Source organism: Scaptodrosophila lebanonensis, unplaced genomic scaffold (assembly GCF_003285725.1).
Source record: "Scaptodrosophila lebanonensis strain 11010-0011.00,11010-0021.00 unplaced genomic scaffold, SlebRS2 tig00000001-arrow-pilon, whole genome shotgun sequence".
NCBI classification, from domain to species: Eukaryota; Metazoa; Arthropoda; class Insecta; order Diptera; family Drosophilidae; genus Scaptodrosophila; species Scaptodrosophila lebanonensis.
This window is the reverse complement of record NW_022060529.1, coordinates 20,107,648-20,128,992: the sequence shown is the minus strand read 5'-3', so window position 1 is coordinate 20,128,992 and position 21,345 is coordinate 20,107,648. Positions and strand designations below refer to the sequence as shown.

The window sequence follows — 21,345 nt, the reverse complement described above, 5'->3', positions numbered from 1 at the left end:
AATGTAGCAGCATATATTGTAAATGGAAAGAAATTGAAAAGAATAAGGTAGCATTTGAAAATCCAAAAATTTTGTTCAGTGTACCGTTTGTTTTAGTGTATGTACAAACAAAAATAGAATTTGGGCTTTAGTTTGAGGACATAAGTACATACAGACATATTTTCTAAAAGTTTTGGCAGTTTAACAATACATACATACCTACAAATACATACATACCTATAAACTACATATATGTATAAATGTCTGTCTACAGACAATGACGCTGGCGCATTTTACCCAAATAACTGACAAGCGAGTGTGCGAACCTCTCAATACTGGTCAATGGTAGTAGCTTTACATAATTTATTTTTAATTTTGGTTGTTGTCCTATTGATAATGTTGTTTCGGATGACTGCAATTGGATTTTGAGGCTAGCAAGTGTTCTCGGTAATATCCAGCAATTAATCTTATATAATCACACTTCATCTCTTGCTAATGTATTTATTTATCAATAGATATAAGAAAACTCAACAACTCCCAAATTTTCCTTATTAGAATACTGTGCCATCGGCAATGAGCAATTACAACAAATTCCTATTTATATAGTTAATTCCACTTAATTTATTATTTTCTTTCAGAACAACAATTTGTTAATATTTACTATGTATTTAAAATTTTAAATACTATTTTTTTTTTTCAAAATATAGTCATATTTTTACTGATTAGTGGAGAAAAGGTAAGAATTTTTATTCCCTTTTGCTAAGCGCACTGCATTTTCACTACCGACGATGTTACCTAAGCTGAGAAGATCATATGTGGTATAGAGTATGGTGACGCTCATAGAGTCCCTCAGACCATCTCTGGGGTTCTGATTGGATTCAAGCATTAAATTGATTAGCTCAGAATAAAAATTAGGAAAATTAGGTGGCTGGTACATGATTAGGTGGCGGATTCCTTTTATGCGAGTACGTCGGAAAAAATGCGCACGTTCTGAGTAAAGCAAAAATGGTGCACCGCTGTGGAAAAATATGTCTCTAGCTCGAGAGACTTTTTCCTTTTTTGTGTATTCACTTATTTGCACAAAACTAATCATTTCTTTTTTAAAATGGTTTCGTAATCGTACGTAGTCAAAATAGCTTGGAACGTACAACATACAATGAGAGTGGTTGGGTCCAGTAAATTGCGGCAGTATCTCATTGACGAAGTACTGAAACCGATCTTCAAAAATGCTTTCAACAGTGCTGCAGTTGACGCGTCGAAATACTTGCTGAATTGGTGTCAGCACGTTACGTATATCACCATGATCAACCATATTGGTGAAGCGTATTTTACCTTCGAAATTGTGGCACTTATTGCTGAGAACTGCTCGAAACTCTGGAAGATCATGTGAACAGAACAGAAGAGTTTGGCGGTAAAATCTTGATGACCCATTCAGGCACCATGTTCGAACGCGTTGGCAATTTGTGTCAGGAAATTTTTGTGGTTGCATGTGAAGATGGTCAAGAGTGAATAATAGATTTTCCCAATTTTGTGCTAGAAAGAGTTCAGCTTGATCGATGATTAATAGTTCGATTGAGTTTAAAAAATCATAATCTTGGTCCTTATCGTTTATAAGCATTCGCAGAGCCAAAGGAGAAGCTATTAATATGTCGGATGAGTTCAGATCAGCAAATAAGGATATGGATTTTTTAGTGAATCGGATGCCCATTTTAAAGTTGTCATCTGTGTTGCCGCTGAATGTTCGCTCATAATCAAGGGGTTTTGGATTTGTTTTCGGAAAATACATCGTGTTACCCGAATAATCTTCAACAAAGCGCTCATATTTTGCAATCTTGCCATTTTTCTTATTAATTTCTAAAAAAAAAATAATTATATATATATTTGTAACACAAATTGATTCAAAAGTAGCCAACAAAATTACCTGCTTCCGCTCCAAATAACAACTGAGTTAATATGTTAACTGTTTTTAGCGCCGATTCTCGGAAAGGCACAATGATAAGGGCCTTCATTCGCTTTAGTCCTTGATCTCGATAGATTTCTGGTATTGAAATTTCACTTGGCGGCAATTTTGAACTCTTTGCCAGCGCTGCTACTTTTTCGTTGTTACGCAGAATGATCGATCTGCTCTTTAACAAGTGATTTAGCATATGAATGCAATATATATAACGTATCTCTTCAGCATTACAATGTGATCGGTAAGGGTAATAAATATCTATGTAACGGGTCAATATATTGAAGAGTTCCGACTGTAACTGAGTGAGCGGGAATTCCATATGACCACATATTGACGTCTTTACTTCCAAATGCTGAATATCGGCTACTTGCACTATCTTTGGAGGTTGATTTTTGCCAAAATCTGCTATTATGTTCGAATCTAGATTTAAATTAGGAAAATCTATTTTTAAATTTCCTAATCCTTCCCAATGACAATCAGTTGAATTTCCTTCCTTTGTTATTAGATTTTCAATATCTTCTGAAGTTAGTTCCATATTAAAATGTCTTGTGAATGATTTGTAGACATCTATGTTAAGCGAATTTTTTTGCTCATCCAGACATTTTTTTTCGTCCCTCTCGCCAACCAGTTTTGATGAATTATCAACGTTTTTGTGTTCTTTAACATTCGAGGTGGAATGGCTACCGCTGAGTGTAGGGCCTGAAAAAAATATTTATATATTCAATATGAATTAAAAAATTATTCTCTGTTACCTATGTGATTGTACTCTAGCACTAGTTTTTCATAGAATCCTGTCTCATCTGGTATATTTGGCAACAAGGATTCATCGACCTCTAACACAGAATCATGAACGACAGTTCTCCGCAATTGGTGTTCCTTTCTATGTAAATCCTCCATTTGTTTGCTTCTCTGAATGAACCTATTATTTTTAGGAAATCTGTCATTTCGAGACATGGCACCGATTTTGTGATTATTATTTGGTCGTTTAAGACCTTTCTTTAACTTTCCCCGCATGTTTTGTATTTCTACGACTTATAAACAATCAAGTTCCTGAACATGTGTTTGCACCGATTATTATGGTCCGATAGATTTGATTCACGTATCTAAGATGAACGAATGGGTAGCGTTGCCACTAAATGTTGAAACTGGTATTCTTGCACCTTTATTTCAAGATGTTCATAAGTGATTGGATACGTTGTTATAAATAATCAACTTATGGAAACACATGCATTTTTTTTATGGAACTAAGGATTGTGAAATGTGGCAATATATACTAAAATCCAACAAAACAAATAAAACTTTTGCGTTTCAAGCAGGTTGTACCTTTGACGACACTTTATTAATTTAAAAGTATTTTTTTTTATTTTTATGGAAAATGTCAGGTTTTAATCTAGTGTCACAAAATCCATTAGATATAGAATACGAATCGAGAATCTATCCGAGAAAACAGTTGGCTCTTTGTACAGAATAGTTATCGAATAATTCGATAGATGGGTCACTCATAGCCGGCCTGCACACATTTTTAAGAACCTTTTCATATTTAAGTCCGGGACAATGGATTGCGGGTGCAGTAGCGATCAGTCAAAAAAGCGAAAAATGTCGGCTTTGGAACAACTTAAACAGGTTACAACAATTGTTGCTGACACTGGAGATTTTGAAGGTAGGAAAAGCCATAGCTTTGTTAAAATAGTAACATTTCCATCACCTATGAAATTAAAATAACACATAAAAATGTGTCTAGCAAAGCTTAAAGCTTGTGGGTCTTTTAAAGTCCACGTGAACAACCGTAACATGTCGTTTTATTTGTGCGTATGTACATACATACATATGTATGTATGTACGTTAATTTGGAGAGGTGTAACCGGCTTATTTGAGTTCTACTAACATAATGTACGTGCATATGTACGTATATGCGTAGAAAGGTGCTGTAAAGTTTATCAAGATCAAATAAAAGTTAAGTCGACTTTAATTTGACTTTGACCAGGCCTGCTTAGTTTCAGTTGATTCAACCCCACACGCAAAATGCATAATAAATAGAACTTTTTTTTTAAAGCAATTAACATTTACAAACCTACCGATGCAACCACCAATCCTTCCCTCATCTTATCCGCGTCCACGATGGAGCGCTACCAACACTTGGTCCAGAGTGCAGTTGATTATGGAAAAAAGCAAAAGGGGTATGATATATGATTCAAATATGCATACATACATATACATACATATATAGCTTTTAAAGTTTTGTTTTAGATATTAAATTAGGACATGATGATATTTTCAAATATTAAATTTTTATGAAATATTTAATGAAATATGCACCATTTTGATATATTTTATTTCCAAATTTTAGATCTTTGGATGATCAAGTCGCGGAAGCTATGGATTATTTATGTGTCTTGTTTGGGTGTGAAATTTTGAAAATAGTCCCGGGAAGAGTATCAACCGAAATAGACGCCCGTTTGTCTTTCGATACAAAGAAGAGTGTGGATAAGGCATTGAAGTTGATTGGCTTGTATCAATCTCAGGGTATCCCAAAGGATCGCATTTTGATTAAACTCGCTTCAACATGGGAGGGCATAAAAGCTGCCGAAATTCTGGAAAAAGAACACTGTGTGCATTGCAACTTAACACTGTTGTTTTCGTTTGCGCAGGCGGTAGCATGCGCAGAAGCAGGTGTCACCTTAATATCGCCATTTGTTGGTAGAATTTTGGATTGGTTTGTGGCCAACACCGATACAAAGAAATTTGAGCCTTTAAATGATCCTGGTGTGATTTCGGTAACAAGCATATATAACTACTACAAGAAATTCGGCTATAAGACCTTAGTAATGGGAGCATCGTTTAGAAATACTGGAGAAATTAAAGCTTTGGCGGGCTGCGATTTGTTGACAATCAGCCCAACACTGCTAAAGGAATTGGAAAACGAAACAGATTCAGTGGATCCATTATTGACGGAGAGAAATGCAAAACTACAGGATATTGAGAAAATTGATGTTGATGAGTGTACATTCCGCTGGATGCTGAACGAAGACACTATGGCTACTGATAAACTTTCCGAAGGCATTAGGAAATTTGCTGTAGACACAGTAAAGTTGGAAAAATTAATCAAAAGTTATTTTAAGTAAATTTGTATCATATTTGATCTCTTAAATTTTTTATAACATTTTTTCGTGGGTTTTATCGTTTGGATAAAAAAAAGAAATCAGTTCTGTCAATAAATTCCATGCAAATGAATTTTATAGAGTTATCTATAAATAATAGTTTAGAAACAACATCGTATGTACTCTGATAAGAAAATGCTTCGGAATGGGAATATTGTAGATGCTCAAATATCTATAATGAACCCTATCTACACATGTATGTATGAATATATGTACATACGTGTACAAACATAGAAAAGTTTATACGCATATGTATCTACGAATTTGTTGTTATTTTTCATATGTATTTGTGCATAGGAATGTACATACAAATGCATGTACATATGTACATATGTTCTTTTATGCCCCTCAGGAGAACTTAAGGGAAATTATAGAAAAAAAATCTAAGTGATCGGAGCTTACAAAATGCGCTCGTGAAAAGCTTTGTTTCTTGTACGGATACGACAGTTTTAGCTCTATAAAAACATAGATATGTACATTATTTAGAGTTTCTCAGAAAGACTAATATTCTTTAAAGTTAAATATGTAAGTACTTTTTGGAACGGCTGATCTTTGAGAAGACCGGCTGACGGTAACGTGTTTCAGTTTATTTTACATTATATTTTTTATAGTAGTAAACATACATACATATACAAATGTGTACATGTGTATGTATAAAGCAACTTATTTTCAAGGTTGTCCTATTCTGTAAAATATACTCGATAACAATTGTTACACCACCTCTATGTTGTGGTTATACATATCGCTTTGTTTTCTCCTATATATACCTATCTTCATATAACAATATTATATATGTTTTTTTAGGAAATATTAAAAGTTGTAAGGACGGCCATTTTTGACAGATGAAGTAAATTATAATATTTAACATATCGAAATATTAGAAATGAACCCGATACTTGAGGCTCTCATACTCAGTATCGGTGGGCCGAAATGTCATATCCATACAAAATGAATTTTATGTGAAATGCGTTGAATCGAGGCAATTAACAAATTGAGTTGTACTTTTAAAATATAAATTCCAACAAATATTATTGTGTAAGGTAAGTTGAAATTGTAGTGTTGTGAATATAGAATGAACAATTGTGTTGAATACACGTTTTTCTCATCAAATAGTGGTTTTCCATATCGGTGTGTGTGCGTTTGTGCCGTGCGAAACCTTTGCCAAAACGTATACAAGTTATATATACATATTGGTTTTTTATGCTGAAGACCATTTTAAAAATTATCCCAGTAAATAAATCTATCGACAACAATATTATAAAAAAAATGCATTAAAAAGGAGTGGTGCTAAAAATAGGCAGGGCCTGTGTTTATCAAGTTTTTCTACGCTGCCCATCTGATTTTTCTCCAGAGATATGTATGTATATTTGCCATTCATGTTTCAAGTTTCAAATTGGTAAAACTTGGTTTATTTATGTGTATTATGTGCTTTGTGATAAACGAAAAAAAGACCGGGAACAATCAATCTTATCAACAATTTTCAAAATTTTGTGTATATGCTGAGAGCTCCGTCTGATACCACCATCCTGACGAATCCGACTTCCCCCACAAAAGGAAAATCGTTCGCACATCAGAGAAAATAATATTATTATGTCAGAGTATAAAAAATATAATCTTTATATTATCTGCACATAAATTTTTAGCGAAAAAGATCAATTTCTGTGGCAATTTTTGTCATCATTTATATATGTATGTACATATACATATCTATGTATATACATACATACACGCAAAAAATCATGCATGAGTGTGAGTGTGTGGGACACACAACGGTGTGTACATATAATTTTATATATGTACATACATTATGGATATGTTTTATATGTATATATATTTATATATATTATTGCGTATAAAATGTATATATACAAACGACTTGTTAGTAAAAGTATTTCTGGTAGGAACAAATTTGCATAATTGATAGATTTCAAAATGACGAATAATATATTTGCCTGGTTCAATTCAATGGAAACATTTAATTAAATAAATAAATATTATGTATTGTAGAAATATATAACTATGATCTGATATAAGCTGAAGGTGTATACACTAATAAGTGTTTTTATTGCATACTGGCTTTACGGAGAACTTGTGTGTTGGTATCTGTAGAAAGCGTATGTATGTACATATGTATGCGTGCGCAAATTACCACCCACCCATTTCTTCACCTGTTACACTAATATGCGTTGAGGCTTAAGAGTAACAAAATCTGCATTCCATTGTGTTTTTGCCATCAAGAATTTGAAATGGGTATGTACATACATACAACGAATTTAACTATTCTGGCGTCCGCATTTGGGTTGGAATAAGAAAATGGAAATAAGAATTACTTTTCACATACATAGTTGGTATACCTACATAAAATACATTTACAGAATGGAAATGAAATATACACATTTGTTTTGTTTTTAACCCTTACTCGCATTGCATTAAAAACATGCAACATATTCGTATTGGAAAAAGGAATAAGAAATTAACAAATATAAATATTATTAGAACCAAAGGCAAACATTTTATTTTACTTAATTTGAAGCAGAGGTACTAAAAACTAAAAAAAAAATCACATAATAGGAACATGAAAGACTGTTTTAGTCGTATCCACCTTCAGAATAAAAACTTTTAAATAAGATTACAAATATAGAAAGTATAAATATAGTGCTAGTAATGGAACTGAGGAAACCTAAATGAATCTACATTACTAGGAATTACATTCTGATGCATGGGAACATTGTATGATTTCATATTTTCCTGAATTTTCACACGTCTTCTAATATGCCCTCATATTTTACTTGACTCAATTTTTCAAGTATATATTTATGGAGATAATGTTAATTATTTTAGTAATTTCAGGCGAAACTAAATTGCTGATCCTAATCAGAACTGAACGCTAAGAGGTTTTCCAGTATTTGGAAGCTAAATATGATTTCAGGCACAAAATGACATCGCCCAATTATTTGGTATATAAAGGATGTTGAATCGCTTGCACCTGCCACAAATATTAAATATTTTAGTCAGAGTACAATCAAATTGGTGGTTGAAAGAGGCGGATACTTGCAAATTTTGTGTATTAGTACGCCTAAACGTGCAGTATGTTCTTAGAGGTTTGTTTTAAAATTTTATATTGCAGTCACCTTTTATATTAGAAATTGAACATTTAGAAATAATATCGTTGTTCAACTTTGGGAGCTACAATTGTACATATATATTGTTAAATAATATTGTAATGCGTTTACCAGTAACAGTTGTGAACATTTTTGTGTTTTATTGTAGGCTTAACTACAACCATCAACTTCGGCTGTATCAATAAAAGACCCTATCGCTGAGATTGGAAGGGTTGACTTACATATAGAAATTGTATATCAATTCCGAAAACTCAGCTAAAGTGGAGCAAAACGGAGAAAACAATAGGGGCGCCGAGTCACCCGACGCCAACCAAGAAAATCGAGCGACGTGCTGGTGGACTCCTTGGACTGCTATGGGTTGTTTTGGGTCTCCAACCTCGAAGCAGTCAGATGTGAATTCGGAGGACTCGAAAAGCCAGAAGCGCAGAAGCGATGCAATATCTAGGCAATTGCAGAAAGATAAACAGCTCTATAGAGCTACACACAGGCTGCTTCTATTGGGGGCGGGTGAATCGGGCAAATCAACAATAGTCAAACAGATGCGAATATTGCATGTCGATGGATTTTCTGAACAAGAAAAGAAACAGAAAATTGATGATATTAAAAAAAATATTCGAGACGCTATATTGGTATGTATTTGTTACAGATCTCACCTATATATATTAATATTCTGATAATTCCAATTATCTACGATATCCATTATTCATTTCAGACTATTACTGGAGCAATGAGCACACTTAATCCACCTGTAGCTTTAGAAAAGAAAGAAAATGAACCCAGGGTGGAATATATTCAGGATTATGCTTCAAGTAAGAATACCAATTGATTGACAAAGTAACATTTTATATGTTTTAATATGTATTTTTTTGGAAAAAATTAATTCAATCAATTGTTTGAATCAAATTAAATGTAAAATTAAAATAAAATAGTAATGCAAAGTGCAGTAGTAACTAACATATTTTTACTTTTTAGGTCCGGACTTTAACTATCCTCCTGAATTTTATGAACACACAGAAGAACTATGGAAAGATAAGGGAGTTCTTCAAACCTATGAGAGGTCAAATGAATATCAATTAATTGACTGTGCAAAATAGTAAGTTTCGTTCCCCTATATAAATCCGAAGGTCTGCAAATTCTTCAGCAACAAAAAATGATAAGTTTTGTCTATTATTTCAATTAAGCTGAACAAAGCTAATAAGTTGTTATGTCTTCCTGAGAGGATAAACAGACATCTGAATGAAAAAATTCTTTTATTTTAATTTTTGTTTAACAATGACATATTTAGATCGGTAGTGATGCTGTTAAGTCTTCAAATATTAAGCTGCAAAGCGATATGAATTTATTATAAAAACAAGGATATAAATCTCACATCTTTCCAACGAAGAAAATGAGTCGTAAAGTTACCAAAATGATTTCAAGAGCAATTTAAGTATTTACTTTATTATTAGATGGTAATTATATATTCGTTAAACTTTCTTCATATTACTAGGGTTGTGGGTTTCCCAGAGGCAGCGAAACGGGAAAAAATCTTACAATTGAAGGTAAAGAAGGGAAAATAATTTGAAAATGATAAATTTGATTGCGAGTTTATCAAATAAATAATACAATATACTTTATAACAATCAATGACTACAAATTTGAATTTTGGATCAAATAGGCAAAAATCTAACAATCCTAGTCAATCAATTCTGTTGATTTTTACAGAGCAATCAGTTAATATGAAACTGCCTTCAAAAAGACGTTTGTACTCGAATTGTAATCCTGTCTTAAAGATATGAAAAGGTTTGATTCAGAAACGCACATTTAAACTCAGCTTGATTATGAGCTACTCTATAAGCTTGCTTTAGATAAAAAAGTTAATAATTACTATTGACATAAAGAGTGTTATAAAAGTTCCACTATATTTCAGAGTATATATATGTAGATATCTTAGTATTACATTTACTTGTATAGCTTGGTCGCACCCATCATTTTTGATTCAAGATATTTTAAGTAGTGCGAGCCAAATTGAGATTCTTTTCTTATGATTGTAATTTAAGAAAAGCTACTAACGATTTTGTCTTTATATTTCGTTTTGATTACAAACTTTAAGCTTCTTGGATCGAGTGAGCACAATTAAGAACCCTAACTATACACCAAATGAGCAAGATATATTACGGTGCCGTGTTTTGACTTCTGGAATATTTGAGACAAGATTCCAGGTGGACAAAGTAAACTTTCAGTAAGATGAATTAACTTTTTGTTTCAAAATAAAATGTCTAATGTTAAACCTATTTCTAGTATGTTTGATGTGGGAGGACAGCGAGACGAGCGCAGGAAATGGATTCAATGTTTCAATGACGTAACTGCTATTATATTTGTAACAGCATGCTCAAGTTATAATATGGTCTTGCGTGAGGACCCTACTCAAAATCGGCTTCGGGAATCCTTGGATTTATTCAAAAGTATTTGGAATAACAGGTAATAAACTATTTTAAGAATCTGGCTAAAACTCTAAATAAACCTGGTTCGTTTTAAAATTGCTTTCTTCTTTTAGATGGCTTCGCACGATTTCTATCATACTATTTCTCAATAAGCAAGATTTGTTAGCAGAGAAAATTAAGGCTGGAAAAAGTAAACTGTCGGAATATTTCTCCGAGTTTAACAAATACCAAACGCCAAGTAAGTATATTTAATATGTAAATATAAATCGATTAAAAAATCTTTAGTCTGCAATAATTTTAATTCTAAAATTGGTCGTTTTTTTCATTTTAAGTTGAGCACTAATAATATGGTTCGTTCGTTTTCAAAATACTAATAAAACAATATTTTGAGAAGTTTTTCTAATGTAAATGTGGACTTAAATAATTAAAACCTTAAAAAAAAATCAATTCATTAAAATCTTATTATTTGGGCATTACAAAATTGAAATATGGTATCAATAATGATGTCATGATATTTTTTAAACCTTTTCCTACCATTTATAAAAAGCAAAAATTTAAATAATTCTGAAACTTCTTTCCGCATAGGTGACGCAATAATGGAATCCAATGATGACCCAGAAGTAATTAGAGCAAAATATTTCATACGAGACGAGTTTTTGGTAAATTATATGCCTTAAATATGGTTCTATATATATTTTGTTTGTTTATTCTTACAGCGTATATCAACTGCTAGTGGAGATGGTAAACACTACTGCTATCCACATTTCACATGCGCCGTTGATACGGAGAACATAAAAAGAGTTTTTAATGATTGTAGAGACATTATTCAAAGGATGCACCTTCGTCAATATGAATTGTTATAGGTTATCCCTATCGTCGTAATGCAACTAAATAAAATAAAGAAATATATTAATGAATTACTGTTTTAAATATAATTATCAAATGTAATTTGTATTTAAATAGTCCCTCGATTAAAAGAAAAACAAAAATTCGCTGCATTTAGATCTGGTATGACCTTTCACAAAACTCAAACATTAAAGAAGATTAAACTAAATAAACAAGTTAATAACAATTTAAATTGTTTTTATTTATCGAATCAATATCATCACATACGAGTATCTAATTAGTTTATTTAAATATTCCCTTGACATGAAGCGCTTCTGTTGGAGTATTCTTATTTAATTACATGTTCGAGTTTCTTTTCTTTTACTATCCGTTTACTATACAAGTTGATTAAGAATGCTAAAACTTGCAGAAGCCTTGTCGATTTCATCAAAATTTTTCTTAATTTTACTACTCCATATATCCTTATTGTTAGTAGGGTCCATTCTTATTAGTACCGGCATTATATCACTACGATGACTTGGAGTACTTTTTCCAGGTATAAGAGTGTCCATACAGCGCTTCAGATGATACTGCGTTTTGGGATCGGGTTGACCACATAAAAAGCATCCAAGTGTTTGTCCGTTTGTAATTGAAATCATTCTGGAAGATAATTTCTTACTAATATATTACCAAGAATCTTGTAATGTGTTTTTATATGCGTATTAAATAGTATAAGTATAATTAGATGATTAGGTAAAATGAAACTGGTATTGTAGTCGTTCTGATTTCGAAAGGAAATAGCTTTTGGGGTGTTAGAGGGCGAATCGCCATGAGATATGGTTTAATAAGAGTTCAAATGTTAGATCAATAAAGAAGAAGTTAATATAAATGGATTTTTAATGCTTACCTCACGATGAAGGGTCCATCAAATTTTTTAAAGCCGGCTTAGCAAACAAAATAAGAAAATCACAATTTTTAAACTTTCTGTATTAGCAAATCGAATTTCAAATAACGTATCTGGTCAATTTCTACATATTTAGAGAATATGTGTATTATTGATATACATAAATGATGTTTTAAAATGTTGTACTATTTGAAATATACAATAATCGCCAATATTCTTGACATCGCTCATAATTTTGTAATTCGCTCTACATACAACCGGAACCGCAAAAATATCGAAAGCGCTAAAAAGCGAACAGTACTCTCTATTAGTTCCACATTCTTTTGTAAACTTTACAGTTTAGATGTATGTGTCTGAATGGAAAAATACAACACTGCCTCTTGAGACTCCACGATTGCGATATTGACCAATAGTACGTTATCTTGAATAAGTACTTCGAGGTTCCCACTATTGGCGACCCATTTCTGCTCAAAATCTAAAATGTACTGTTCCTTTAGCATACTATAGTAAGTGGTGCAGTTCTTGGAACCGTCTCAACCAATAGAGCTTGGCATGGTACACATCCATATTGAGTCGAAGGCTTTAAGTAACTAAATCAGATGTAGTATTACCTTGGTGCGAATCTTTTCTTCATTTTAGGTTAAATTCATTTTAAATTCTATAATATATACAAAAATATTGCTCCACATCTGCACAGAAAATATACATCCTGGGAGTGGATTACAGTTTTATAATTATACTTAATATATATTGTACTCTTTCGTGTGTCTTCCACACATCTCTCACTGACGTAATCACGATCATTCCAAAAATAAATCATATTGTGAAAGGGATACACTAAAATATACTCTATCCCACAAAAAATCATTTTTGATTTTCCCCACACCGCCACAGACATAAAATTATAGTTGATTTCTTATTTTCCTTTAAAATATGTGTATATACATACATATGTACATAAGTAGATACATATAAAGCATTTTGATCAGATATAGCATAATTTGGCTATGAAACAGTTAATATTGATAGCTTTTATTTACAAATTAAAAGTATCTATGAATAAAATACGCTTGACTTAGGACTATGATATAACATTTGAAGGATGCTGTCGCCATTCGCTTTCCATATTTAGTCGGTCATTGATTTGTTGTCCTGAGTCCTTTTAATTAGATGACCTCCTGCAATGCTGTCTAAGTTTCGTTTAGCAAAAATTGCTGCTATTTCTTCGGGAATTCTGTTAGTAGTTAGCTTTCTTCCTAGAGACTGCCTAAACATGCTCAAAGTCTTCAGAAACATATTGTAAAACTCGTTAAGAAAAGCTGATGTGCTGGTAATCTCTGTCTTAACATAACCATTGTTGAGATTGTTGTAGGTATTGTCATAAAACCTTAGAGCTGAAAGGCCTATTTGAATTAAAAAGGATTGTCAATAAAAAAACAAATTTAACATTTATACACTTATGAAGCGCATACCGTGCACGTTCATAGTATTTGATTGCTCGGATTCTCTGCAAAATTTAAATGTATTGATTTTGAAAACTTTTGAACGTACACCGTATTTTGTCAATTATTACAAAGACTAGTTCGTGCAAATACGTAAAATGTCTGATATTGTAAATTAGATAGAATTTTTTAAATTTTAATTTGCAAGTTTATGATACAATCTTATATCCAGCATTTAAATTATTAAATACAAATGTTTACCTTCACATAAATATTTTCCATCCATTAACTCATCATTAGCAATGGTCTGAAAAATATAAGCATGCAAATTAAGGTGATTAGTAATTGTTCAAGAAAATAATTATTTATTTTGTCGACAAAGAAGGATGCCGAAGTAAGAAAAAGTAATTATAAACTAACACTTAAAAAGGTTAAATAAAAAAGAATATACACATATATTTTGGAATCCGACTTTTAGGGATTACATTTTTTTCTTTCTCCTAAGTCACGGCACAAAGTAATCAAGAACCGTGTCGAACTTAGCAACAACAAACAAGAATTCAAAAGGAGAAATTAAAAATAAAATAGTCAAAAAATACAATAAACCACTTAAAAAACAATGAATATACCAAATCAAGTTGGAAGAAAAATATGAACTTTTTTTTTAATTCAAGCTCAAATCGGTTCCCCGTTTTTTCAGAATATTGGGATCAGTTTCAATTTAAACAAAACAACAAAACAGAAAAAAATAAACACTAAACATTTTGTAGAAATATCGAGCTTTTAGGAATATAGGAATATTCATGTTAATATGTTTTTACTTACCGGCGTTGGGGTCCCACCGATAATATTAGAAAATGTTGCTATGAGCACCAGCACTATTAGAAAATTCATATTTCTATCAAAATTAAACAACACCTCGACGATACCAGCACTCTGTTAAATGTGGAAAAGACTGCGGGCGCTTGTCGGAATGCTGTTTCTTTTATACTTAATTCCTTACTGCTGACCCATACAGGGTGACCCCCCTCAATATAGGAATGTAACGTTTGACTGTGGGTGAAACGAGAGACAGGACACCCGCTATGTACGTTTGAATTGCTTGTTCCTTTTCGTTTTTAATGCGTCACTTGCACCATATTTCTAATAATTTGTGGTAAATACTCCTACAAACAAACAAGGAGTGGTTTGTTCAAGATTTGTGTAAACATATGTACTTTCAAACCATGCATATGTTCACATTTGTTGCAGCCTTACTCCCATTTGAGTAATTGTTTATGTTGTTTGATAATATAATGCGCATTGTAAAAGCTTTTAGTATTTAGCGATCCGGCTGATAACGTCAACACAATTTGATAAATATCAATAGAAAGCGTTATCTAATAACGCATATTCTTTATTAAATAGGCATTTAAGTTATTTTAGTAGCCAAGAAATAATAATTATTATGTTTCTTATTTATAATCTTTTTCATTATGAAAAAGCGCATATTGCAATTGTTTAATTAGATTTTAGTTTCTATCTTAAATGCGTGTTGCCATTGGCGTAGCCAGGATATAACTTGGGGCCGACTTTTATACTATCAAATTATTAGCACTAGAATAAAAACCCATTAAAATATGGGCTATACGTGTTCTCCGTTATTGTTTTAGTAATAAATTGTAAAGAAACCAGGTTTTTTTTTGTTTATGCCTTAAACAAGATATACATACATCTTGCTCTCGCTTAACACGAAGTCGGTCTAGCACTTATGTATGTACATATGTATGTATAGTTGTCAAATGCCTTAGTAGAAATTTATTTTCTTCGATGGAATCATCTGTCTAGGCCCTCCCATTCTTAACAGCTGTTACTATAACTGAAGGCTTGTGAATTGAACCTTAAGTACTCAACGTGTGTGACATATTGAAAATTCTTAAAGTTGGTAAACGTTGGTAAAAAATGCAGAACATTTTATAAATGGCATTAGGTTATGTCATGAACTTCACGAAATTAGCGCTTACACCTATTAAATTCATTACAAATTGAATGAATGAATGCTACCGCCAAAACAAACTCAAAAGTAATCTTCGTCTGCGCCGCAGCAATAACTATACTGGGACTTACAACATAATGCTATAACTTTACATATCTTTTTTTTCTTTAAGAATAAACAAACAATTTTTAAATCATCATTTCATATATGTGGGATATGGGATATTATCTGTGTTCGTCCACACTATTGCTCTAAGAATGTGGAAGAAGCAGTGATTGAAACAGACTAAGATATATGTATGTACATATGTTCATAGGTATACTAGGAAGAATTGCATGTCTTTGTCTTTTAAGTATGTTTGCCTAAAATTATATTTATTTACTACTAGCGTTTCCGGCCTGCGTTGCTGCTCCTCTGAATCGTATTGCTTTTTAAGCTTTCCGACGAAACATCTTTCCCAACACCTTCGCTTTTTATGGCTTCGATTAGGTCCTTTCCATAAGAAGTGCTTTTCTTTTAAGTAAAGTACCGAAAAGTGTATATAAATTTAAAATATGCTTTTGGTGCTTTGTTTGAGAAGCGTAGAGAAAATACTACTTTTATGGATGCCCTTTTTTTAGATGCCCTTACGCGAAGATCTTGCAAACGTGATTTCAGCTGCTCTTTTTTGTGTGGTTTCTTTTACGAAAAAATGCTTTTTTGTGGCATTTTTTTGAATTTGAATTTACAATTTTATTTATTTATGAATGAAGCACTGACAAACAGAGTAAAATGTGACTGTCAAACAAATGCAAAATGCGCAATAGAAAGGCAGAAAACGCTTGAACAATCACCACGATTCACGGGACTATTTTAAATATTGTCACAAAATTTGATCTATATATATCGTTTGAGCGGTTTCGGAGTCTATAGCGAATATACATATATACATACATACATCAATTTTTATTTATTTATTTCCATCGACAATTATACATACATATGTATATAGATATACTATTTCTCTTCAGACATTGTGCTCAAGTTTCTAAAAGAATTGCCAAATATCTAGGGCGTATAGTGCAATAAATATGTACATATGTACGATGTATGGATTGTCATTAACGTATGTATGAAGTAAGGGGATAATTTATTATTTATATGAAAATCCCCTGTCCCAACATTTGTCATTGATAGACTCCGAAACTACTGAACCGATTTTAATAAAATTTCACATTTATGTGTATCTGTAATTGGTCTAACCTAAAACTGCATTGTTTTTATTTCAATTATTTATTGTTTGCATACTCTTCGCGAATTTAGTATGATTCAGAAAATTGTTCATATTATTTCATCAATATGAACTGGCAGCACTATTTAATAGAGAATAGGATGATTGTCCACAAGAAGAAAATTATATTTTGGAATGTGAAATGCCCACAAAGTACTTAATGCCTGCTAAAATGTTGTGTAGTAAAGCACACCCAATATATGTATGTACATACAAGTATGTATGTATATCAATACTTCTATACTAATATTATAAAGAGGAAAGATTTGATTGTTTGTTTATTTGAATTGAAAAGGCTTCGAATCTACTGGACCGATTTAAATTCTTTCATGGATTCTGTTGGGAAGCTACACTATCGACGGTGAACATGGGCTATATTATATTTGCAAAAAAGAATGGAATCCTTACAATTAATGTAACCAAAGGTGCAAAAAAAATACCTTATAAAATTCGTGAATAGCATGCTGTTAGTTCATAATCATCCTCAAAACATTGTCACTTTAAATATTAAATTAAAATTATAAAAAAGCCCCAAGCCAAATAAAAAATTAAAAATCGATCGACACCGTGATTAATATCGAAGACATTTAAATTCGCAAACCCTTCTGTACTGTCGCCACATGAATTGACGATAACATTCGGAATTGCAATCATGCTTTTGAGAAATAAATGCCTTCCAAGCATGTGCAATGGGACGAGGCTGCTTATTAAGGAATTGCAGGACAATTTAAGTGTAGCAACTATAATCAACGACCAGCAACTGGTCAACTAGCTCATATAACGAGGATACCGATGTTCCCATTTCGTCATTTATATGGCTTCAATTTCCGGTAGTCCCAAGGCCAAGCCTTCGAATTAGTAGGGATCGACATACGAAAGAAATGTTTTACTGTACGTTGACCTATCACGCGTCGGAGATCCTGAAAATCAATTTATTTTGCTACCACAAAATAGAACATTAAACAGTCGGGCAAGTCCGACAGTGAAATAGGCTGTACTTTCCACAAAAAAGGAAAATTAGAAAAAAAAATTTAAAGAAAATTAAATTATTAAAAAAAAGAATTAATTAATTAAGTAATTAAAGTAAATTAGAAGGCATGTTTTTGTTCAGTTTGAACAGCATACATTTATATCGCGTGCCTATTCGTGTTTATATGTGTGTATGTATGCAGCGCATGAGCAGCGATTTTATTTATGGCTATAACTTTCTTCACAATTGACCTATCATGATGAAACTTGGCACACGGACACATTAGTACTAGCTGGATGTACCTACCAAATTTCAAAATTCCAAGAATTACGGAATTTATAAAAAAACAGGAATTGCGGTGGAGTGGGAGGGGGGGGGGGGGGTGTATCAGAATAAAAAAATAAACTTGACCTGCCTAGGATTTAGGGGAACCTCGATACCAAGTTTGGTTATTCTAGCTCTTGTACTTCCTGAGATCCTTGCGCTCATACAGACGGACGGACAGACGGACGAACGGACATGGCTATATCGACTCGGCTTGTCACCCTGATCAAGAATATATATACTTTGTGGGGTCTGTCACGCCTCCTTCTGTGTGTTACATACATGCGCACTAAACTAGTATAGCCTTTCACCCTTTGGGTACAGGCTATAAAAATCTAAAAACGAACAAAAAATCATTAAATAATAATATCCAAAATAAATTTTACTCTTTCTTAGTAACTCATATCAAAAAGAAGGGTGTATGTGTGTTAAGTGGGTGTGTAGTATGTATAATTTTTAAAGTTTTTGTAAAAATAACCGTGCCAAGTAGGGGCAGGACGCTAGTATGCATATAAAGAGGAAAGATTTGTTTGTTTGAATTGAATAGGGTCTGAAACTACTGGACCGATTTAGAGAATTCTTTCGCTGTTGGGAAGCCACACATAACATTGGCTATATATTATTTGCACAAAAAATAGGTATTTTTACCAAAACTCCAATAATGGAGGTAGGTACATAGGTGCGGCAGCCAGAGTTTATAAATGATGATTTGGCCCGTTGTGATTCCAATAATGTAACTCAAAGTGTAAAAAAATTTCCTACATACTTCCTAAACAGGATGCTGTTAATTCAGAATCATCTTCGAGGCATTGTGTCATTTAAAATATTACTCGGATCATTTATTCAGGGTGATTTATGACAATAATTATCCAAACAGTTTGGTGAATTAGTAGTTCTTATAATTATAGCCTTTACCCAAAGGGTGAAAGGCTATACTAGTTTTGTGCGAATGTATGTAACACACAGAAGGAGGCGTGACAGACCCCATAAAGTATATATATTCTTGATCAGGGTGACAAGCCGAGTCGATATAGCCATGTCCGTTCGTCCGTCTGTCCGTCCGTCTGTATGAGCGCAAGGATCTCAGAAAGTACAAGAGCTAGAATAACCAAACTCGGTATCCAGATTCCCATAAGCCCTAGGCAGGTCAAGTTTAGTTTTTTATTCTGATACACCCCCCACTCCCCCGCAAATCGTGTTTTTTCTCATAAATTACGTAATTCTTAGAATTTTGAAATCAATTTTGGTAGTTACATCCAGTTAGTGCCTTTGTGTCCGTGTGCCAAGTTTCATCATGATAGGTCAATTCTGAAGAAAGTTATAGCCATATGTAAAATCGCTGCTCATGCGCTGCCTGCAGCTCTGCCGGTAGCGCTGACCGCAGCTGTTGTTGTTGTTGCTGCTTGGGTTCAACTTTGTGCTGCATACATACACGTATATAACACGATTCTGATGTAAATATATGCCTGTGAAACTGTAGATGCACATGTCTTTAATTTAATTAATATATGTACTTTTTTTTAATTATTAAAAAAAAAAAAATTTTTTTTCATTTTTTATTTTTGGTGGGAGGTACAGGGTATTTAAGAGTTGAGCTTGCTCGACTTTAGCATTCTTTTCTTGTTTTTCAATTACATTTTTATAAGTTAATCCTGTTCAACAATTAAGCAAAATAATTTAGTAAAAGAGAACTTACATTTTGTTTACCATTTTAAAATGCTTAAAGTGACCAGATCTCAACAGTCTTCTAATAGTTTCCATCCAAGGTCTTCAAAAACACATCGTCATGGAGAATCTTCATCAGAAACAGAAAATCATATTGCAGGTCAGAAAGAATAAGCGTCGCAATCGCGTTCCAGAGAGTCGAGTATCGAGCGTTCGCAGCGGCTTGCTGAACAACATTTGAGAATCTCCCAAGTACGCGAAATAAACATGTGCAATTCATATGTAAATTTATATGTATGTATGTATGTGGTGTATGTACATATCGTACATTATTATATTTATTTCTTCTATGTTTCAATGAACATTTAGAAAAACATATTACGCAGTCTCTTGTTTTCTTTCTTAGAGTATATACACGAAGTTTAAAGTTGATCAGAGCTATAATTTTCTTAAGCCACTTTTTGGTTGTGCTGACATACACTATAAAAAACAAGTAAAAAAGCTAAAGTCGGGTGTCCCGACTTTGAAATACTCTGTACAAATGTTTACAATAATTATATATTTTACCTTCCTCGGTATTCGAACTCACGTAAAGGGTGTATAATTGCACATTTACATAGCAATTGCGTCTCTGTGAGTGTATGTATGCCTATGCGCATCTATTCGTGTCTGTGTAAACATGTGTGAGGTCAACCAAAGTACCAGCATCAACAGCCGCGGACAGCGCTTGAGCAACGCTGCAGCAGCAAATATATTTATGGCTATAACTTCTTGTTAAATCGGTCTATCATAGTGAAACTTGGCATACGGACACATAATAACTAACTGGGGGTATTTCCAAAATTTTAGTTCGAAGTTCCAAGAATTACGGGAGTTAGAGAAAATCGCAATTTGCGGAGGAGAGGGAGCGAAATTCCAAAATATACATTTTCTGCTTATTCACACAAGGCATCTTGGACTAAGATTTGGTGTTCCTAGGTCTTATAGTCTCCGAGATATAGGCGATTATACGAATGGAAAATCGGGAAGTGGGGGGGGGGGGGGGGGGGGGGGGGGTAACCAAAAAATAAAACAAACTTGTATTGAATACACACATAAGGCATCTTTGTGCAAAATTTGGTGTCTCTATCTCTTATAGTCTCTGAGATCCAGGTGTTCATACGGACGGACAGACAGACAGACAGGGCTAGATCGACTCGTCTCGTCATGCTGATCAAGAATATATATACTTTGTGGGGTCTGTCACGCCTCCTTCTGCATGTTACATTTTTCAGCTCCCGCAAACCTAATATACTTCTGTACATTTAATGTAGAGTATAAAAATCAGAAATGTA

General features: G+C 32.9%; 4 protein-coding genes across 6 annotated transcripts; 2 read left to right on the top strand and 2 right to left on the bottom strand.

The window, feature by feature from the left end:
- Positions 1 to 570: 570 nt before the first annotated feature.
- Positions 571 to 2,957, bottom strand: LOC115620085 (digestive organ expansion factor homolog). Its single transcript, XM_030513267.1, has 3 exons — positions 2,686 to 2,957; positions 1,901 to 2,632; positions 571 to 1,833 (listed from the first exon to the last, which is right to left on the bottom strand). Exons 1-3 carry the CDS (start codon positions 2,945 to 2,947, stop codon positions 695 to 697), a joined length of 2,133 nt encoding a protein of 710 aa, XP_030369127.1. The 5' UTR covers positions 2,948 to 2,957; the 3' UTR covers positions 571 to 694.
- Positions 2,958 to 3,441: 484 nt separating this feature from the next.
- On the top strand, positions 3,442 to 5,164 carry LOC115620087 (probable transaldolase). Its single transcript, XM_030513271.1, has 3 exons — positions 3,442 to 3,593; positions 3,987 to 4,110; positions 4,281 to 5,164. Exons 1-3 carry the CDS (start codon positions 3,488 to 3,490, stop codon positions 5,053 to 5,055), a joined length of 1,005 nt encoding a protein of 334 aa, XP_030369131.1. The 5' UTR covers positions 3,442 to 3,487; the 3' UTR covers positions 5,056 to 5,164.
- A 773-nt stretch (positions 5,165 to 5,937) lies between these two features.
- Positions 5,938 to 11,571, top strand: LOC115620086 (guanine nucleotide-binding protein G(s) subunit alpha). 2 transcript variants are annotated; one of them, XM_030513268.1, is made up of 9 exons: positions 5,938 to 6,131; positions 8,362 to 8,842; positions 8,926 to 9,022; positions 9,186 to 9,306; positions 10,306 to 10,434; positions 10,494 to 10,673; positions 10,750 to 10,874; positions 11,222 to 11,295; positions 11,353 to 11,571. In XM_030513268.1, the coding sequence occupies exons 2-9, from the start codon at positions 8,567 to 8,569 to the stop codon at positions 11,497 to 11,499; spliced, it is 1,149 nt and encodes a 382-aa protein (XP_030369128.1). In that variant the 5' UTR covers positions 5,938 to 6,131; positions 8,362 to 8,566; the 3' UTR covers positions 11,500 to 11,571. The 2 variants fall into 2 exon arrangements, with proteins under 2 accessions (XP_030369128.1, XP_030369130.1); XM_030513270.1 differs by lacking the exon at positions 5,938 to 6,131 and adding an exon at positions 7,950 to 8,192.
- A 131-nt stretch (positions 11,572 to 11,702) lies between these two features.
- On the bottom strand, positions 11,703 to 14,932 carry LOC115633910. Of its 2 annotated transcripts, XM_030531418.1 has the most exons (4): positions 14,633 to 14,901; positions 14,069 to 14,114; positions 12,369 to 12,405; positions 11,703 to 12,121 (listed from the first exon to the last, which is right to left on the bottom strand). In XM_030531418.1, the coding sequence occupies exons 1-4, from the start codon at positions 14,699 to 14,701 to the stop codon at positions 11,857 to 11,859; spliced, it is 417 nt and encodes a 138-aa protein (XP_030387278.1). In that variant the 5' UTR covers positions 14,702 to 14,901; the 3' UTR covers positions 11,703 to 11,856. The 2 variants fall into 2 exon arrangements, with proteins under 2 accessions (XP_030387278.1, XP_030387279.1); XM_030531419.1 differs by lacking the exons at positions 11,703 to 12,121; positions 12,369 to 12,405 and adding an exon at positions 13,268 to 13,768 and having other exon boundaries at positions 14,633 to 14,932.
- Positions 14,933 to 21,345: the final 6,413 nt, after the last annotated feature.